Source organism: Nothobranchius furzeri, chromosome 3, assembly GCF_043380555.1.
Source record: "Nothobranchius furzeri strain GRZ-AD chromosome 3, NfurGRZ-RIMD1, whole genome shotgun sequence".
Lineage (NCBI taxonomy): Eukaryota > Metazoa > Chordata > Actinopteri > Cyprinodontiformes > Nothobranchiidae > Nothobranchius > Nothobranchius furzeri.
In genome coordinates, this window is record NC_091743.1 from 50495636 (window position 1) to 50514227 (window position 18592).

Here is an 18592-nt window from a genome sequence, read left to right on the forward strand (position 1 = left end):
CTCCTGGACGCCTCCCTGGTGAGCTTTTCTGGGCGGGTCCAACTGGGAGGAGACCCAAACGAAGACCCAGGACACGCTGGAGAGAGTACGTCTCTTGGCCTTAGGATTATCCCAGAGAGGGAAGTCTGGGCCTCTCTGCTTAGGCTGCTGTCACCGTGACCCGACCCTGGATATGCAAAAGAGAATGGATGGATGGATTTGACATTTTCTTTCTCTTGAATGTAAAAGAGGTTTATAGTAGTCCATACAGCCCTGACCTAAAAGCAAAAAAAGCAACAGGGTGTGAGAGTGAATGTGAAAACAAGCAGAGTCAGGGTATTTTGATTTCAAAGAAAATCCTGGGGTAATTGTTAATGGAGAAGAAATCCCTTGGAAAGAGAAGAACATTTGTGACATTGAGCACAAGTCTAAACATGTATAATTATACATATGAATCTGATAAGGAGCTGCCAGGCATTAAGGGGTTGTAAAGAACACATACTGAACTCAGGCAGAGAGCTGACAGAATGGAAATAGAAATAAAACAACCAAAGGTAATTCAGCAGGGATTGTGGTAAAAAGTGTTTGTTACTGTTAGTCTGCTGTGTTGGTTCAAAGATAAACAAAATAAAAAGGGTATGTACAAATATGGGGTGCTAATAGTAAATGTAAATTAAAGGTGAAATGATAAATAGCCTGTGTCCTTCTGGTTTCCTAGAGCTCCCCAAGATGCTTTACAACAGCATAGCTCACCCATGCTTACATCACACTGGTGATGATGAGGAGACACTTGTAACCACATCAGCTCTGGGGTGCACTAGAGGTGTGGCTTCTGTACACATTAAAGACTAGCGTGTTAACCAAAGACTGTGACAGAATGAGCAGGGGCACAAACTGGCAACCCTATCAGGTCGCATACATACAGCTATGTAACTCCTCTGCCACCGTCACCTCCATAATAGCAACTTTGTTTGACCATATCTAGCTTCAAATAATGACACTAAACATTTTATTGTCATTATTTTTATTGAACTCAAGATATTTAATTAAAGTTTCACCCGAACCTCTCAAATCTGAAGTTATATAAGTGAAATTTAAGCGTAAATTAAAACACTCTAAATTTGCATGTTAGCTTAACATTTAGTCTAAAACATTATATTTATATTTAAACTTTTAGATTTATCTTGATTCAAAATTATATCTTATTATTGGCCTATTTATACAATTATTAACATAACATTAAATGGGAAAAGCGACTGATATTTTCACAATCTAATTTTAAAAGGAGCCTAATGTAACAAAATGTAATTTTTTAATATTCTAAAAGTGACCAAATGTAGCTAAAAAATTTTAAGAGATTATTATGTTACAGAAGATCCCCCCCCCCCCCCCACACACACACACACACACACACACACGGTGCTATTTGTAAAGTCAAACAGTTAAAACTTAACTGCAGTATTTTGGGTTATTTGGCCTATCACAAGAGAAGAAAAAGAGGAGTTATTTTTCTAAGTCATTTTTTCACCATATTCATATTAGGGGCGTGTCCAGGGAGTGGCCTCGGGTCGCACATGCCACCCTTAGAATCTGATTGGCCACCCCAGGTGTCACCCTACTAAGTTCCAGTTTAAATTGACTTTACATTGTCGACAAAAGGCTTTAGTTGTAAACTCCAAAAATAGTGTGTAGTAGCATGCACCTTTAACAGTGTCTTCTAGCCCAGGCCTACAGAACATTTCTGTAGTATTAATATTATTTTTTCATATTCACATAAATAGTATTGAGTCCCACTCAACTCCAGTTGGTGGCAATAATGCAATAAGAAGTGACTTGCTAACCACCACAAAACTAGAAGATGAATAGATAAAATTGGTGCAATGTGAAACTCTTAAATTCACTAGAAAGTAAATAAATAAATAAACGATTTGTGTAAGTAAATAAATAAATAAGCATAACCATTGGTGCCACACATGCATAAACAAGTGCCCCACATGAGCCACCCCGTTTTAAAAGTCCTGGGCACGGCTCTGATTCATATATTTGTAAAAGTGAAAGTTCCCAACTAAATATTTAGTAAGCAAACTAAATATTCAGTTTACAAACTGAATATTTAGTTTGTAAAATAAATATTTGATTTATTAACTTATTATTTAATTTGGAGCTAAATATTTATTTAACAAACTAAACATTTAGCTCCAAATTCAATATTTATGTTTGACTTATTTATTTTATTTATTATTTATTTAATAAGTTAAATATTGAGTTAACAACTAAATATTTAGATCCGACCAATGTAGTTTGTAAAATAAATTAAAAATGTAGCTGTTTAACTAAACATTTACTTGGGAACTTTTAAACTATGAATAACATGGTGAAAATATGACATTGAAAAATGAACAGCTATTTTATTTTCTCTTATGATAAACTAAACAACCCAAAATACCGCTTATACGCGCGCGCGCGCACACACACACACACACACCCACACACACACACACACACACACACACGAACACAGAGCTTTTTAATTAAAAGTGAAGACAAATGATGGGTAACCCTGCTCAGAAGGAAGCAGCGCGGTGTGCGTTTGTTTATGCGTCGCGCGCAAGCCGGGCAGGGCGGGGTTGTTGCCACTAACTGTAATTATGTCGCTGAAAGCTCCTCCTCCGTTCATTCTTAATCCCCTTCACCACATCCGCTAATACTGCGTCTGAAACTCGTCCACAAGTAGCAGGCTGCTACCAGCAGCTAACACACCGCAGGTCCGGGCTGTCTCCTGCCGCGTTTGGACAAGTTTCACCGACTCCTTCTGTGGCCCGTGGGACAGGTAAAGACTGGGAGGTGAGTCCTCTTCCTGTTCGAACACCTGAGTCACAGCGAAGTCTCGGTAGGTTTTAAGGACACGCCAGCCTGTCAGACACTCTGAGCCCACACTAATCCCCTCTGATGCTTTTAATAGCTGATTTATGATTTGTAGAAGACAATGGGAGGTCACAGTCTGCTCTAGAAACACAAACTCTTCTATTTTTCTGTTTATGCTCCACTATAAAACTGTTGTCTAATAATGGGGCAACTTCAAACTCTCATTTAGCCTGTTCTCCATTTAACTTCAGGTTCAGAGGGTGCATTCATCACAGGAATGATGACAAACCAGTTCTTCTCCAGTTTCAGAACTCTCTTTCCACATTTATCCTGAGCTCGTCCTCATCCCTGTGACGTGTCTGCTGTGTTTTCTCCTGCAGCTGATCAGCATGGCCTCCTCCGATGATGCAGGATCTCTGACTTCTGTGGATTTTATCCAGCTGCAGCATTACATGGAGGGTGAGTGCTCCTTGGAACTCACATCATGAGTTCATTTGTGTACCTTCGTTTAATGAGGCGACCTTCTGGGCACATTTTAATACGTCCTTTTGAACATTTTCGTCGCTGTTAGTTGCTAAATATGAAATCAGCTGATAAAACATGTTCCAATGTTGCCGATTACATAATGTCATTCGTTCTTGCTCCACCAGCTGCAACAGGTAAATGCATCATCTTTAATAATGCATTACTAAACTTCTCATGCATCCTGCTTATACTACATTCATAAATAGTTGAAATAGTTATTTTTTTCAACATTAAAAGAACTAAATACTGTATGAATAATGAAAAAAGTCTTCTATTTATTAAGTTTTATTGTAAAATGGTCTGCAAGGAAAGACCAAGATAAGAACTGAGGTGATCAGTATGATAGTCGAAGTTCAGTGAGAACCAAACCAGTTCCCACACCCTGATCTGTCAGATTCTTCCTTACTCACGTCAGTCGATCACATTTCAGCCCACCGTAGTCGTCGAGTAACGGAGATCAGCTCTGTAAGAACAGCAAGAGGGCGAGTGAACCATAAACACAAAAACACCCCTCTAATGCATCAAGTTGAAAGTATAAGAGCATGGCGGCGCGCTGGGATCAGCGCTCATGCTGAGTTTGATGGACGCACTGACAGGAAATAAAAAGTGGCACTGCATGGGCTAAAAATACTCAGTCCATTTAAAAGCTTTGAAAGAAATGAAATGGGTTTGTAGGCTTTGAGTGTTTGGGGGAGGAGGGTATTTACACGCCGGATAATGGAAGAATGGATAATTACATGTGCATGTGCTCCGGTCTTGATCTGCAAGAGCCTCTGCTGTCATTTACCTCAGACGGCTGTGCTCCAAGCTGCATGTGAGGGTTAAAACACAGGACATTCATCCTCTCACCTAGAGTCCTGACTGCTGTTTTAGCCTGTCTCTAATCTTTTCATTCACTGAGTCACCGCTGATGTTTCCCCTGCAGAAAGCAACCTGAGGGTCAAAGATGTGATAAAGGTCTTTCATCCAGGAGGTCGTCTGGCCAAGCACACTCAAGGAGAGGTAGATCATGCTAACTACAGAGAAGCTACAGTAACGGACATCTGGTTTTCTAATAAGAATAAAAATTTCAGGGACCATGTCTAAAACACTAAACACTAAAATAGTCATGGTTTCTCTAGTAGTTTTAATAAAGTATAATAAAAAATCTTATTCTAAATTACAACATTTTCATCTTAAAGGAATGGTTTATTAAGGAAGTTCCTGTTTAAACTGTAGTCTAGTGATGGGAATTCCAGCTCTTTTTAGAGAGCCGGTTCTTTTGACTCCCAAGTGGCTCCTCAGATTTTCTGTTGCGTAAAGTATATTTATCACAAAAAATGATGCAAAACTATATGTAAAATGATTTACTCGTGTAAAAAAAGCAATATATGAAATATTTATCATTTGTATGGATTTAATAACCGAACACTTTAAGAAATCTCAACTTTCCGACTGCTGTCGCTCATTTTCTCACCGTCTTCGTCGCACTCTCCTCTCTCTCGCTCGCCTTTTTCCTCCTCCTCATTCCCTCTCGTCTCCCTCTGCCCGCATGTGCTCTTCTGTGTGTCTGTCTGAGTCTGATCCTCCCTCTTCCCCGCCCCTACTGCTCTGTGTGTGGACAGTCTGGACACGCAGTTTCACATGTTGACCAATCGCATGTGGCTTTCACCAAAACAAGAGGGGGGGGGGGGAGTGACGGCTCCCAATGACGAGCCGGCTCCCGTTGTTCACTTCATAGAGCCGTTCGTTCGCGACCGACACATCACTAGTAGTCATCATTTATATACAGCTCACTTAATATGTTACATGTTTCTGAGCTCAGTAATAAAACAGGAGCAAAAGTTTGAGGAAATCCTAGAAACTTGTTCTCAACAGGATCATTAAATGCAGCCAGTAAAGTAGGGGCTGTGTTAGCAGGCTGGTGTAAAGACAACACACACCAAAGAGCGACAAACATCAGCAGCCAGTATCGAGCTCCGTGACTCTTCTTCTACACAACAAATCAGTCAGAATATGCTACATCTTCATTCTCCAGGCAACAAGGCTCCATCAAGCAGAAATCTGGAGTTTTTTCTCAGAGGACACCATCTAGAGGTGGTAAGATGTATTACACCTCTAAACCCCTCTCCCTACTTCCGTGATTATGGCTGGAAGCAACGCTCATCTCTAGCTGTCCAACAGAGCTAAAAACACATTGTTTTACACTTTTATTTTGGTGTTATGTTGTTTATTCATATTATACTTTAAAGAATTACTTGCCCATAAGAAATTTTGCCAGCTCTGCATCAGTTTACGTACATCCTCAAATGCGTGGGCATGCTCTGAGATTGACGCCTGTGCAGAAGTGGATGTTCAACGCTGTTGGCTAAGGCTGAACAGCGCTCTATTCAAATTGCGTGGGGATCTGGGGGGGGGGGGGGGGGGGTATTGAACATTATATCACAGCACAGGGAAAGACCATCACTTCTATGAATTTCCAAGTAATACATCATTCCTAGAATTGGGAAAACTCAGGATTGCTCCTTTAAGTTTCACTAACACCCTTCTGGACAAGAGAAACAGTTTCATTTCATCATTCATTCTTTAAATATCTAATATTCTGAGTTAGAATTAGTAAATAAAGTTGTCCCTTGCTTGATTACTGGCATAATTCATATATTTGATGATGAAAGTTACATTCACCACTTTTTTCATTGTATTCTAATCAATATAGCGTCAAAATAATGCAAAGTCCACTTAAAATCTATGATCATTTATTATTTCCAAAGACATTTTATTAAAGCTTTCAGGTGTTCGATTGAAAATCCCATTTGCAGTAAAACAGAAAGTACCAGTGGGTGATCCTGTCTCACTGAACCTTTCCTCCCCTTAGTGCCTCGATGCCGTGGGCTTCTGTCTCTTCCTGAAGACCTACCTAGAAATGGAGGACATCCCTGCAGATTTCTGCCAACGCCTTTTCCGCTATTTTCAACACAAAGAGCAAGATGAGTCCTCAACAAACCCTGTGCCCAAAGGAGGTACTTTATTTTGAAAACCCTGCAGCCCTTTTTGTGCCTCGCACTGCTGCAGTGATGTTTAGTAGGAAAGTCTTTTCTGCCGTCTTGCTTATCTACGAGTGGGAGCCGCGGGACTTCCTGAAAGGAATGCTACAGTTGGCTCAACGCCCCCACCTGTTTGGTTTCCGGTGGTTTTGAGGCATGTTGCAGGAATGTAGGTGCAGCTTTGGAGATTTGGTTCACCTGATCCAAAAACAAAGCCATAATGAAATGTGTAGAGCTGAACTTCATCTGAAACCAGAGTCCTGCTCATTTGGGCTCATGTAACACAATAAAACCGTGCAACATCTTTGCTTTTTCAGATGTTGTGTTTCTTCAGGATGTGTCATGTTACTTCTCGGTTCTGGAGGAAGGACAGCCACAAGAGAAGCTTGAATGTTAGTTCCATCCACACCTTAAATCTACTCTCATCTCTGATAATCCACCATAAACGTACAGACCATCGCTGACCGACTCTGTTTGGTTCTAGTTACCTTTAAACTATACGACAAGGATGGGAACGGCCTATTGGACAGCTCTGTAAGTCGTTACAACAGATTACATCTCGACTGTGAATTTTACTATCAACAAAATGTCAGAAAACACCTCTTACTTTAAAAGCATCTAACATATGTTTCACAAATCATGAAATAACGTTCTAGTGAACAAGAATGTAGTTATTTGTTAACTTAAAGCTTTTATAAAGCATAAATCTTCATTAACTCTCCTTAACTCTTCATCACACACTGTTTTAAAACCAGGTACTCTTGCTTGACTTGTTCTGTTCACAGCTCTACGTTCTCTAGTTCTATAGCTCATCTTCACACCGATTGAGATGATATGATTACCCTTAAACTTACGAGAACTCTGCTGTCTCTCCTCCAGGAAGTGGATCGTATTATCAGCCAGATGATGCGGGCTGCTGATTACCTGGGCTGGGACGTGACTGAACTCAGACCAGTATGTGCTTTTGGTTATTTTACAGACTAAAATATCCACACTCTCATTATGTTACTTGCATTTCTGTGGAGGAGAGCACGCTTAATGTCATCTACTACGCCTGTGTGATTTTTAACAAACAGGTGCTGAAAGACATGATGTGTGCGATAGACGTGGACGCCAGCGGGACTGTCACTCTGGAGGAGTGGTTGAAAGGAGGCATGAACAATATTCCCTTACTCGTGCTTCTTGGACTGAAGGTGAACACAAAAAGTAAAAATCGTTCTGCCGCAGAGAATTTTTGTTTTATTTACTCGTTATTTTTCTTTTGTGCTCTCCCTGCAGATGGCAGAGAGGGACGGGCAGCACATTTGGAGGCTGAAGCATTTTAACAAGCCGACCTACTGCTGTGTGTGTGAGAGCATGCTCCTCGGCATTGGAAAGCAGGGACTCTGCTGCACGTGTAAGACCTCGCTGTTGCCACCAGGGGGCACTCGTGCACCTCGTTCAGCCACACTGGCACGAAAAAGCACATTCACGTGTTGTTGTTGTTGTTTTTGTTTTGTTTTTTGCATACTTTTTGTTTAATCAAGTCTTTTTTAACATGCATAAGGAAGTCATTATGTTTGTCTTTTTCATGATACACGATTTTTCTTCTTCCAGGCTGCAAGTACACTGTTCACAACCAGTGTGCCAACAAGAACCCTGAGCCCTGCGCTCGCACCTTTGTCAAATCCAAACAGGAAATTGGTGTAAGGAACACAAAGATCACTTTTCACCTGCACTTCCTTCAGCCGGCCTCGTCCCATTTCTGCTTTTCAGATTTACGATTAAGGTTTTAGCTAAAATGATGTTATGGACGTGTGTAAGAGAACGTGTTTACCGCTCTTCTCTTTTTTCACTTTAACCCACCCATGACCAAATGACAGTTAAATGCTTTACAGGGAACACTACAGTGCATTAGTGAGTAAGTGCAACCCATCAGTGTTTTTTTAAGTGCGGATTACAGCTGGCGCAGTCTGCTCCGTACATCTGTTTAATGTCCTAATTCTGCACAAACATTGACAATGCTCTGCTCAATCTCCCTTTCAGTGTCTGACGTCAGGTCCACAACTTACACTTTTACAACATTTAGTAGTGGATCACAACCGTGAGCAGACTCAGTTTCCCTTTGCTGTAAGCCGCTGTTTGGGTACCGGCATGCTTAAAGGGTATTTTATCTGGAGATGCCCATCTGTCATGCTGATGTTTACTGAACATACGATGAATCCGAGGCCGTCTCTGACCTCCACATCTGCTTTGGAGAAGAGTGGGATCCGTGCTGATCATTTTAAAGTCAACATTAACTTAATTCCTTCTGCTCTTATGCAGAAATGGGTTGTTTTGGCTCTCCACTGGAAAACAAAAACAAGTCAACAAAACACTTTTGGACATAATTGTGATTAGGAGCATTTAGGAGAATTCTCCAAATTCAAACTGAAATAGCAGTAAAGTTGTCTGTAGGTAGTTTGTGTGGGATGATGCCTCGTCTTTGTTCCCCGTGTGCTTCAGAAAGCCACTCATGACTGGATCAAGGCTGACTGTAACTCCACCAAGTGTCAGGTCTGCTTCAAGAAGATCAAAACCTTAGCAGGGAAGTGGTGTGTGTGGTGCCAGGAAATGGTAAGAATGTTTTTTATTTTACGGTCATGCACATAGAAGGATGGTCCTGTTTATGATCCATAAATCTGGTTTATTTTAAAGCGTCATGACGACTGTGTCATTCCTGGGGTACCGAAATGTGACTGTGGGCCTCTGAAGGACCATATTCTGCCTCCCTGGGCCATCTACTCCGTCTCTAAGGTAACTGTAAATGAATATATGTACACAGAGAACATTTTTACATTTTAGGAACAGAAATAGTTTATTGTCTGTTGGTTTCCTGTTTGCTGCAGGAAGAGGACACCAAACTGCTGAATGTCACTCCTGATGGTCACATCCTGCAGGTCTGCCTCTACTGAACCAAACCGGCCTAAAACCATTCAGTCCAGAATTTATTTGGTTTCTTATTTATAGATGCAACCATTCTCATTTTGAAGGCTGGTACTGATTTCCAGGTCTTGTACTGCTCTGACCTATGTGATAACCATTTTTTGATTTATCTTGATAAATTACAATGAACAGATTTTGAAAACCAGATTAACTTAAATTATGATTCTGTAATTTCCAACATTCACCTGAAAAGTCAGCCATTACTAGCTTGTATGTGTGCTTAGCGATGGTGAGTTCACGGAACAGAAGAGTGTCCGATTTTTTAAGGCTGCTGTGCAATGGTGCATTCATGGATGGAAATTTAAAGAAAACATTTTAGAGTTCCAGATCAATCTGTTCATGCATTAGATCATGAGTAAATCTTTTGGAGTATTTTTATTAGATTTATTTTCTGCAAAACAGGTTCATAATTTACCTTTTGCTGTAAGACTGTCATAGAATAAAAATCATATATTCAGAACAGACAGTTGTATTGCAGTTCTCCCGTATATGTGTTGAATTTGCTGCATTTCTGCGTCACCTGACCTGATGGATCCTGCGCTGTCATGTGTTTTCCAGATTTCTCCTGTTCCAGACACACATCCTTTGCTGGTGTTTGTAAATCCTAAAAGTGGAGGGAATCAGGGTCAACGGTAAGAGCAACACATATATTGTAGTTTTTTAGAGGTAACTGGACTTGTCTAGATGTTAAAGAAGTCTTCCTTCTCATCTGAGTAGTTCTTTCAATAGTTATACTGATCCTTGCAGAAAGCTTCCAGTATGAGAAGCAAAACATTTTCAAAAAACAAGAAAAGAAATTCTAATCTAATATTTTTGCTAAAAAGTTGAGAGATCAAGAGTCTGTGTTTTCTTTCAGAGTGCTCAGGAAGTTTCAAGGCCTGCTGAATCCACGTCAGGTTTACAATTTGTCCAACGTAGGTCCTGCTCCAGGGTAAGGAATCTTACAGCTAAATGTACGTGGTCAAAAGTTCCATTTTATCAATGCTGACTTTCTTTTTTAGGCTGCACTTCTTCAGGAATATGCTTCAGTACAGGATTTTGGTGTGTGGGGGAGACGGCACGGTTGGGTGGCTCCTGGATGCTATAGGTAACACTTAGCTCTGATCTGCAGAGAGGACATTGAAGCAAATGTCAGTGGAGTCAAATGATATCAAATTGATGTTTCCTCAGACAAAGCAGAGCTTAAGGTGTGTCCTCCTGTTGCCGTCTTGCCACTGGGCACTGGGAATGACATGGCTCGCTGTCTACGCTGGGGAGGAGGTACAGCAGCTGGACATTACCTCTAATGAGGAGTTTAACTCGAGTACCTGATGTGAACTCATTAGGTGATTCTATTTCTGCTCTAAATCATTAAAAGGATACGAAGGGGCGGAGCTGACAGAAATCCTGAAGGAGATTGAAGCTAGTGAGGTGATCCCTCTGGACCGCTGGAGCTTTCAGGTGATCCCAAACAACCCTCAGGAGGTAGAAGACCCTGTTCCTTATGAGATCATCAATAACTACTTTTCCATTGGAGTGGTGAGTCACTATCTCCGCTGTGAGGACGTCACACGATTGTTTACCGTCTCTTTTAAGCACGGACTATGATGTAGAGAAAATTGCTTAATAGGACTGTGTGTGTGTGTGTGTGTGTGTTTATGTGTGTGCATGCGTGCAGGATGCTTCTATTGCTCATCGCTTTCACTCCATGAGAGAGAAGCATCCCCAGAGGTTCAACAGCAGGTGAGGAGTTTCTTTGATGCCCTTTTACTGTCGACACACATATGATGTTGTCAGTTGGCTGCTTAGACCCTAAATAATTTCCCAAACAAACTAAATGAGAAATGTTCTTTTTTTTCCATTTTCAAGAATGAAAAACAAGCTTATGTATTTGGAGTTTGCTACTTCTGAGTCCATCTCTGCCTCCTGCAAGAAGCTGATCGATTGTCTGGAGATTGAGGTGGGAGTTTCTTCTTCTGTCGTCTGCTCGTTTCTTTGAACAAAGCCTGATTAATGTCTGAATGTTGTGTGTGATGATAACAGTGCTGTGGAAGTCCGCTCAAACTGAACAACAGGTCATTAGAAGGTATTGCTATCCTCAACATACCCAGCATACACGGAGGCTCCAACCTATGGGGTGAGTCCAAGAAACCCGATAGTCCGTCAGAGGGTCGGCGTAGCGAGGTGATAACCGACCCCGAAATTCTCAAAACTGTCACACAAGGTGAGATTTGTATGTGCGCTCCCAAATCAGACCGCTACATATAACCTTTTATGATTTAGCTAAATCTTTAAACCTGCGTGTTTGTTTTCTCCTCAGAAATAAGCGATAAGCGTTTTGAGGTGGTGGGGCTGGAAGGAGCCATAGAGATGGGACAGATCTACACCAGAATGAAGAACGCTGGGCACAGGCTGGCACAGACCTCCCAAATTACCATCAGGTCCTGAGCGAAACTCACAATAATCAGTAAATCAGTCACAAACTATAAATCAGGCTAGTTTACCAAAATCCTTCTAATTAGATTAAAGTTTATTTAAAAGTATTTATTTATTCATTTTTTTTTTTTTTGCTGCCACAAGCTTTACTTAGAAGTGATTAAACATTTATCTGGATTATTTTGTCTTTTTAAGACACTTTACGATTTATTATTATTTTTTGCTCACTTGACTTATTGTATGAAAATTAATCCTTAGAATTTAGATTCAATCGTGATAATATTTTCTCATATAAGTGACACGGTGTGGTGAAAATCTCTCGTCTCCATGTGCAGAACAAAGAAGGCGATGCCCATGCAGATAGACGGGGAGCCGTGGATGCAGCCTCCGTGTACCGTAAGTGTAACGCAGAACAAGATCTGGGGTCTCATTTATCAAACATTGTGTAGAATCCTTACTAAAACCGTACTGAAGCTCAGCAAAAAAAAATGTACTTATGCCAAGTAGGTTTGTGATCTATCAAACATGGAGTACGCACAGCTGCATGCAATCTCCGCTTCATAAATCGGAGACTAACGAGAATGTTTCTCAGCTGCATTTTAGTCACATCCCGCCCTCACCACGCCCACTTACTGCCATAAATGGTCGACGCAAAGTGCCTTGTGGATCTCATGCATATACATAAGCCGGCTGTTGCAGCGCTCCGCCAATGACATGGCGACCGCAGATCAAGGCAGATCAAGGAAGCGCAATTTCACAGAAGCAGAAGTTGAGGTACTTGTGGGTGAGGTGGAGAAATGAAAGGAAGTGCTTTTGCAAAACAAATTAGAGAAAATCCACGGAGTGGCACAGCGTTGCTGAAGCCGTCAATGTTGAGTTCTTCAGAAAGATCTGTGGCGGATATAAAAAAATCATCCAATCAGGATTCGATCCCCAGACTCCCGGGTGAAAGTCACACACACTAACCAGTCACTCAAAGGGAAACCGCCCATGTCCAAGTAGGCAGGGCGCATGATCAATCAGGTCACAGTGACAGGACACACACTGTCACAGACGCATGACACTATCTGTCCCCTTGCTGATATTCTGTATTCCGTATTCTGCGCTTCAGGCTGTGTGTGTGTGTGTGTGTGTGTGTGTATGCGCATGTGGGGGGTCTTGTTCTGTGTGTGTATGAAGCAGTACAAGTGATAATGCTGCAGGGTTTCATCATTTTATCCTTCTCAGTAGCAGCACTGCAGGTGGTCTCCATGTCCAAAATGTGCATAAGCCAGGTCCTTAGTCAACTTAAAGTTTTTCCACTAAGTTTTCTTTCATAAATCCCAAAGTTTGCGTGGAAAGTTGCTTACGCAGTTTTCCGACCCCGTTTTGTATGTGAACAAGCTTTATAAATGAGGCCCCTGGACTTTGATGTTGTTAATTTCCTTCATAGAATACCATCATGGATTCCTGGTTGCTTTTATTTGAATCAACTTGATTGCCCATGCAAATATTTGCTTTGAAACAGTCGTTGACTGGACAAAGCTATGGAACACATTTTATGAAAGTCAAAGTTGGATTCAGAGGAACTTTATGAGCCGTCAACATGATGTAATGGAAAGCTTTATGAATGACCTAGACTTGGAGAAAAGGGGATTCATTCTGATTGGATTGACATGCCACCCATGAAGAAAAGTAAATGAGGGCAGCGGAAGAGTTGTGTTGCTGTTATATATTGTTTTATATTATAATATCGTACATGTTAATGAGTAAGATTCCTAATCCTCATTTACCAAAACCTACTCGACTAATTATAAACCTCTCGCCTCTCAAAATTTAAAATCACGAGGCGCTTCACAAGAATGAAGATAAAATAAAAATATAAAATAATGTAAAACTTAAAATTGTGATTAAAAAAGTGGGGAAAGAAAAAAAAAGAAAATGAATTAAAAAGTGACAATAATACGAGATTGTAACTGGGAGACTACCGTAAGAGGACTGCAGACAGAAGCAAGGCTTACGGGAGAAGGTTTGTAGAGAAGTTTGAAAAAGTGATTAGTGACTGCAGCAACTCCAAGCACAGGCGCCATCTTGTTATCCACCAGAAGCGGAAAAAGAGAGACAGTTAAGCAATGTCCACATGATGTTTGGAAACAGACTTGTTTTAGGATCGCATTAAATTCCACTTTAATTGTGGCCTTTGTTAGGACTAGCCGTTAGCTCATCAATCTAGTCAAGCCTTATCTTTATTTCTCTAAACTGAAGAACTGAGAAAAATTAAGAAGTTTTAGATCAGAGCTATCAATTTAGTGTGAAAACAAAACGTTTAGAATAGACCAGAAGCTACATTTATAAAGCCTGTAAATGCTGTTGAGTCATCTGCCTTCCGTCTGTATAACTAAAATGGTCAGGACACCCCTACCCACCCTTACCCAAACTCTAAATATTTCTAATTAACAAACACTCTAGACAAATGCATTAACTCTATTCTCTAAACTATTTCTAGATCCACATTACTCACAAGAACCAGGCTAACATGCTAATGGCTCCTCCAACCAAAGCGTCTGGCTTCTTTCACCTCAAGTAAAAACTCCGCCCCGAGTTCCAGTCTGCAGGAGGCTCACCGCTGAGTATTTCAGTCCAACTCTGAACATGAAACTATGTTTTATTGTGAGTGTGTCCTTTACATTATTCCTCTTGATCGGCTTTTAAACAACCATTTGAATGGTTACTTGAACAGAACTGAAATTACAAATATCTGCTATTGTACTGAAAATGCAGAAAATATTGCATTACCAAGTAATTTTAGATTTAGTGTCTGTAGTTGATGTTGTTCTGTGGCGACTCATGTTTACAGTCGTGTGTTGTCAAGTTTCATCCTTGGTGCAGCTCGCATTTCGCCCTGATCGCTGACATTGAACCAGCCGTTTGTCTTTAACCCTCAGTGTTTTTCCATATGAAAATATAGATACTAATTCTAGTATTTAAAAAAATTAACTTTTTGAATATCTATCTCAAAACCTAGCTTGTTTTGATGTTTAATGTTGCTTTACAAACTGATAAATGCGTTTTAACATAATATACTCTAAACAGTAATTTTAAAAACCTCTTGGATTGTGTTATTGTGTAAAATGTGATATTTTTTATGTTCTTTCTTTTAAAAAGATATAATATTGATAATGAGCTCATGCCAAATGTAGTAGAAATGAACCAAAACTGCCATTTGTGTTTCATCTTTTAGTGATTTGCATTACTTTTCCCAGAAGTCCTCATGTTAATTTTAAGGTGCTTGTGTTTTCACGTATCGTTCTATTGTGAAACTGTGTTTCTGTCATGTGGATGGCCATCCTCTACTTGTTTTCCTCTTTTAAATGAACTTCATGCAATATTACAAAACCTCCAATTAGCCAGGTAAAGCCAGGTAGACTGGTATTGTGATCTGATTCTGACCTATAAACACATCCTTATTTCTTTCTGTCATAAAATTTTATTTTGACTCTGATTTGTGTCAGATTTTTTTATACATTTTTATAGCTGAGAATGTGGCAGATGTGATTTGACTTCAGTATTTTGTGCTTATATGTTAATAAAAAAACACATTTTTCTTCCACTTAGCTTTCTATGAACATGCACTCTGACCAAGCAGCAGTGGAACACTGAAAAAAACATTTTTAATGATTTCTGATTATAATGGGTCACTGAGTTTTCATGCAAGTTGAAGATGAAAATAGTCTCCTACTCCTAACTCCTGCATTAGCTTCTGATAAAAAATAGACGAAACTCTAAGATTAGAAAATCCCGACTGTCTACATCACACTGTCACTTAACATTCATGGACTCACCCATTTTGACTCTCAGCGGGGAAGGCTGTTGTTGGTTTCGCGTCCAGGAATCAGCAAAGGACATCCCAGCCAGTAGAAGCTAACTGTTAGCATTAGCAGCTCCACCACATGGCAGAATTCCTCCAGGCTTGTGTTTTTTGTGGAGATAAAACATCAACGTTGCAAAGCAGACAGTCAGTGGGAGAGTCGTGTTGCTGCTATCCAATCTGAGGTGAGTTTTCCAAATATCAGGAAACAAAGAGTCCAAAGCCTGCCGTCTGAAGTTAGTTTGTCCTCCAGGTGACTTCCTGGTTCAGGCGCATCTGTGTGGTTTTTCCACAGAATACGACTTACAAGACATTCATTCCTACTAGAGACTCCTGCAAATGCATTAATTAAATTAGTGTTCGACACCTTTAAGCAATAACTTTTTGGGGCTTCCCTTCCGTGTGGAGAGTGTCAGCTCTGTCTTCTAGACATAGATCCTGTCAGTGGTCTTCCCCATGATTGTGAAGCTGACAACCCAGACTGAGACCATTTAGAGCTTTCCAATCCTGGTCCTTATCTTTTTTTTTTGTAGATGTACCTGTATAGACATGTGTTGGCTGCAGCGGCCATCTTTAATTGAAGACTTATTCAGTAATAGATCTACATTGCAATGTTTACTTAATGAAAAGCTTAAGGCGGTTTAAGACTCCAAACGGTGGCACAGCCACCTGGGAGAGAGCAGGTGGTAATGTGTTCAGCAGTTTCAGATATCACAATAAATGTTAGCAACCAAATTATGTGCATCGTAGTTAAGTTGACGAACTGTACATCAGAAGGCTCATGAATAAAAATGATCTCACCACGTTTCACAGAAAGATGAATCTCCACATCAGCAGCACAGCAATGATTGTTATCACAATGCTTTAAAAAGCAAAGCATTGTGTCTGTTACAACCCCGACATGTGCTGTTAAAATGCGAAGGAAGGGGGTAACATAAGAAACATGACAATGGATTAAAAATGGGTTTAACTGCCATAAAAGGTTTTAAAACAGGCGAGCACACAGATGGAAAGTATTATTAAAATAATGCCAAACAAAACCAAGACTAAAAGGTTAACATTTAAAGGACAAATTATCAACATTAAAACCCCTGGTTAAAACTTTGTCAAAAGTTTTACCGGACTAGAAGGAGTTTTTCTTTAAATCTCAAAGTTGATAACAAAAACCGACGTACTACGAAAACACTGCGCGTTTTAAAATCCCAAAGTCGGTAAACTACGATGTTAACCTTAAAAACAATACATAAACCAAAACGATCACATTGATCTTCTGAAACACACAAAAGGGGTTTAAAACAAAGCATAAGGCCTGGAGAACAGCAAAACCCCTAGAATGCTGGATGGCACAGCCTTTTCTCCCAGATGTTGTTCATTAGTGGGACTCAGGTCAGCTGTGCTCATCAGCAGCCGGGAGGAGAGGAGGAAGAGGGGCGGAGTCTGGGCTGATCACCAGGGCTGGGTGATCCTGGCTCCTGGATCTGAAGAGGCCAGGCTGGTGGTCCTAACAGTGTCAAATGTTCATCATGCAGGTGCACATTTTACACTAAACCAATTCACTTTCAGGAGACTGTAATCAAAGTATGTCTGGCTACACTTGTTACAACATGATCCTTTCTTAACCATGTGATAGAGCTAATTAAACGCTGCAATGTTGTGAATGTGAATCTGCACTTCCTCACATATGCAATGAGTGTTCTAGTGTGACGGAAAGTGAAAAGGAGATTGGATGTCCTGTTTGATACACATACGCATGCTTTAAAGAGCGTTAGGCTCAAACCTCTGTAATAGTCTCTTGTAACTTCAGGCTGCCTGGGCAGATCGCAGCTCTCAGCTAAAAGAAACACCGCTTCCTTTCTTTACCCTTTTGGCCCGCGTACAAAAGGGTCTCCTGAGAGGCTTCAGGACATGTTAGTTTGTCTGGTTGTTTTGGAAATGTTATGACATAATGGGTATTAGGTGAAGCTTAAACTGATGCTGACAAATGAATGTCAGCAGCTGAAGTGGTGACATCCATACTGGGGATTCTCTAATGATGACATTTCAGCACCGATGGCATCTCCCATCTCCAGATGGGTGTAGTCGTCATATTCTGAGAGACAGAGAAGAGATCTTAGTTTCTAGTAGGCTACATTTCATGACATGACTTCTCGGTCATTTTAAAGCCCCTTAACCTTTTCTTATTCTGGTAGAGCTGCGTGTAAGTAGACCGGATCACATGGGCTAACAATTGTGGAAGTCATAACCCACTACCAGACTCAATCAATAGTGAAGTAAATGTGATGGCTTTCACTCAGCAGTAACTTCACTCTAGCAGCAACAGTAATACCATACTTCTATGAGCAAAGATGCTCTTATAGAAAGAGATGGGAATAAAAATTTAAATGAAACAACGTCTTTATTTGTTGCATTGCATTAGCATTGCAATGCATGTCTTAGCTGCAACACACACACACACACACACACACACACACACACACACACACACACACCTATAATCTACTGTACTAAAGAGAAAGCATTTATTAATTGAATTTTTTTTTGTGATTTGGAAAATATTTAGACATATAACCATTGTAAAACGTGTTCCTATATTCCAGCAAATGTGCAGCTAAGGACCTTGTTGGATGTGCGCCATGATAAATATTTCTCCAGTACTGACTGATATTCATTTTTACAATACGCCATCCTGCTTAAAATGTCTTACATTAATGTAATCAAGATGTTTCCTATCATTTGGGGTCATTATAAAAGATGAGGAAGACTATTTTTAGAAAAGATAATGGCACAAAACACACACGTGTGTGTGTGTGTGTGTGTGTGTGTGTGTGTGTGTTCATATTGCTTTGGTTATATCTGTCTTTCTCTCTAAAATGCGATAAAAGACATCAAACTTAGAAAACTACCCCAAAACGTTGATTTTCCTGCTCAGTCCTCTGATAACACGCCAAACTGTCTAAAACGTGCATTAAGATTT

At 40.3% G+C, this 18592-nt stretch overlaps 1 protein-coding gene across 1 annotated transcript; it reads left to right on the forward strand.

Moving 5' to 3' along the window:
- The first annotated feature begins 2698 nt into the window (after positions 1-2698).
- On the forward strand, positions 2699-14514 carry dgkab (diacylglycerol kinase, alpha b). The gene is made up of 24 exons (XM_015959611.3): positions 2699-2823; positions 3225-3303; positions 4295-4371; positions 6224-6368; positions 6710-6784; positions 6877-6926; positions 7272-7346; positions 7469-7585; positions 7671-7788; positions 7989-8077; positions 8877-8987; positions 9069-9167; positions 9260-9310; positions 9915-9988; positions 10213-10287; positions 10358-10443; positions 10527-10616; positions 10714-10874; positions 11014-11078; positions 11205-11295; positions 11379-11559; positions 11656-11776; positions 12107-12167; positions 14257-14514. The coding sequence occupies exons 2-24, from the start codon at positions 3234-3236 to the stop codon at positions 14335-14337; spliced, it is 2163 nt and encodes a 720-aa protein (XP_015815097.3). The 5' UTR covers positions 2699-2823; positions 3225-3233; the 3' UTR covers positions 14338-14514.
- Positions 14515-18592: the final 4078 nt, after the last annotated feature.

Excerpts from the sequence above, each read along its gene's own strand:
- dgkab (XM_015959611.3), top strand. The coding sequence starts at position 3,234 with ATGGCCTCCTCCGATGATGCAGGATCTCTGACTTCTGTGGATTTTATC. Across the intron at positions 7,347-7,468 it reads ACGTGACTGAACTCAGACCA|GTGCTGAAAGACATGATGTG; the intron begins GTATGTGCTTTT and ends TTTAACAAACAG. Across the intron at positions 9,311-9,914 it reads CTGATGGTCACATCCTGCAG|ATTTCTCCTGTTCCAGACAC; the intron begins GTCTGCCTCTAC and ends TGTGTTTTCCAG.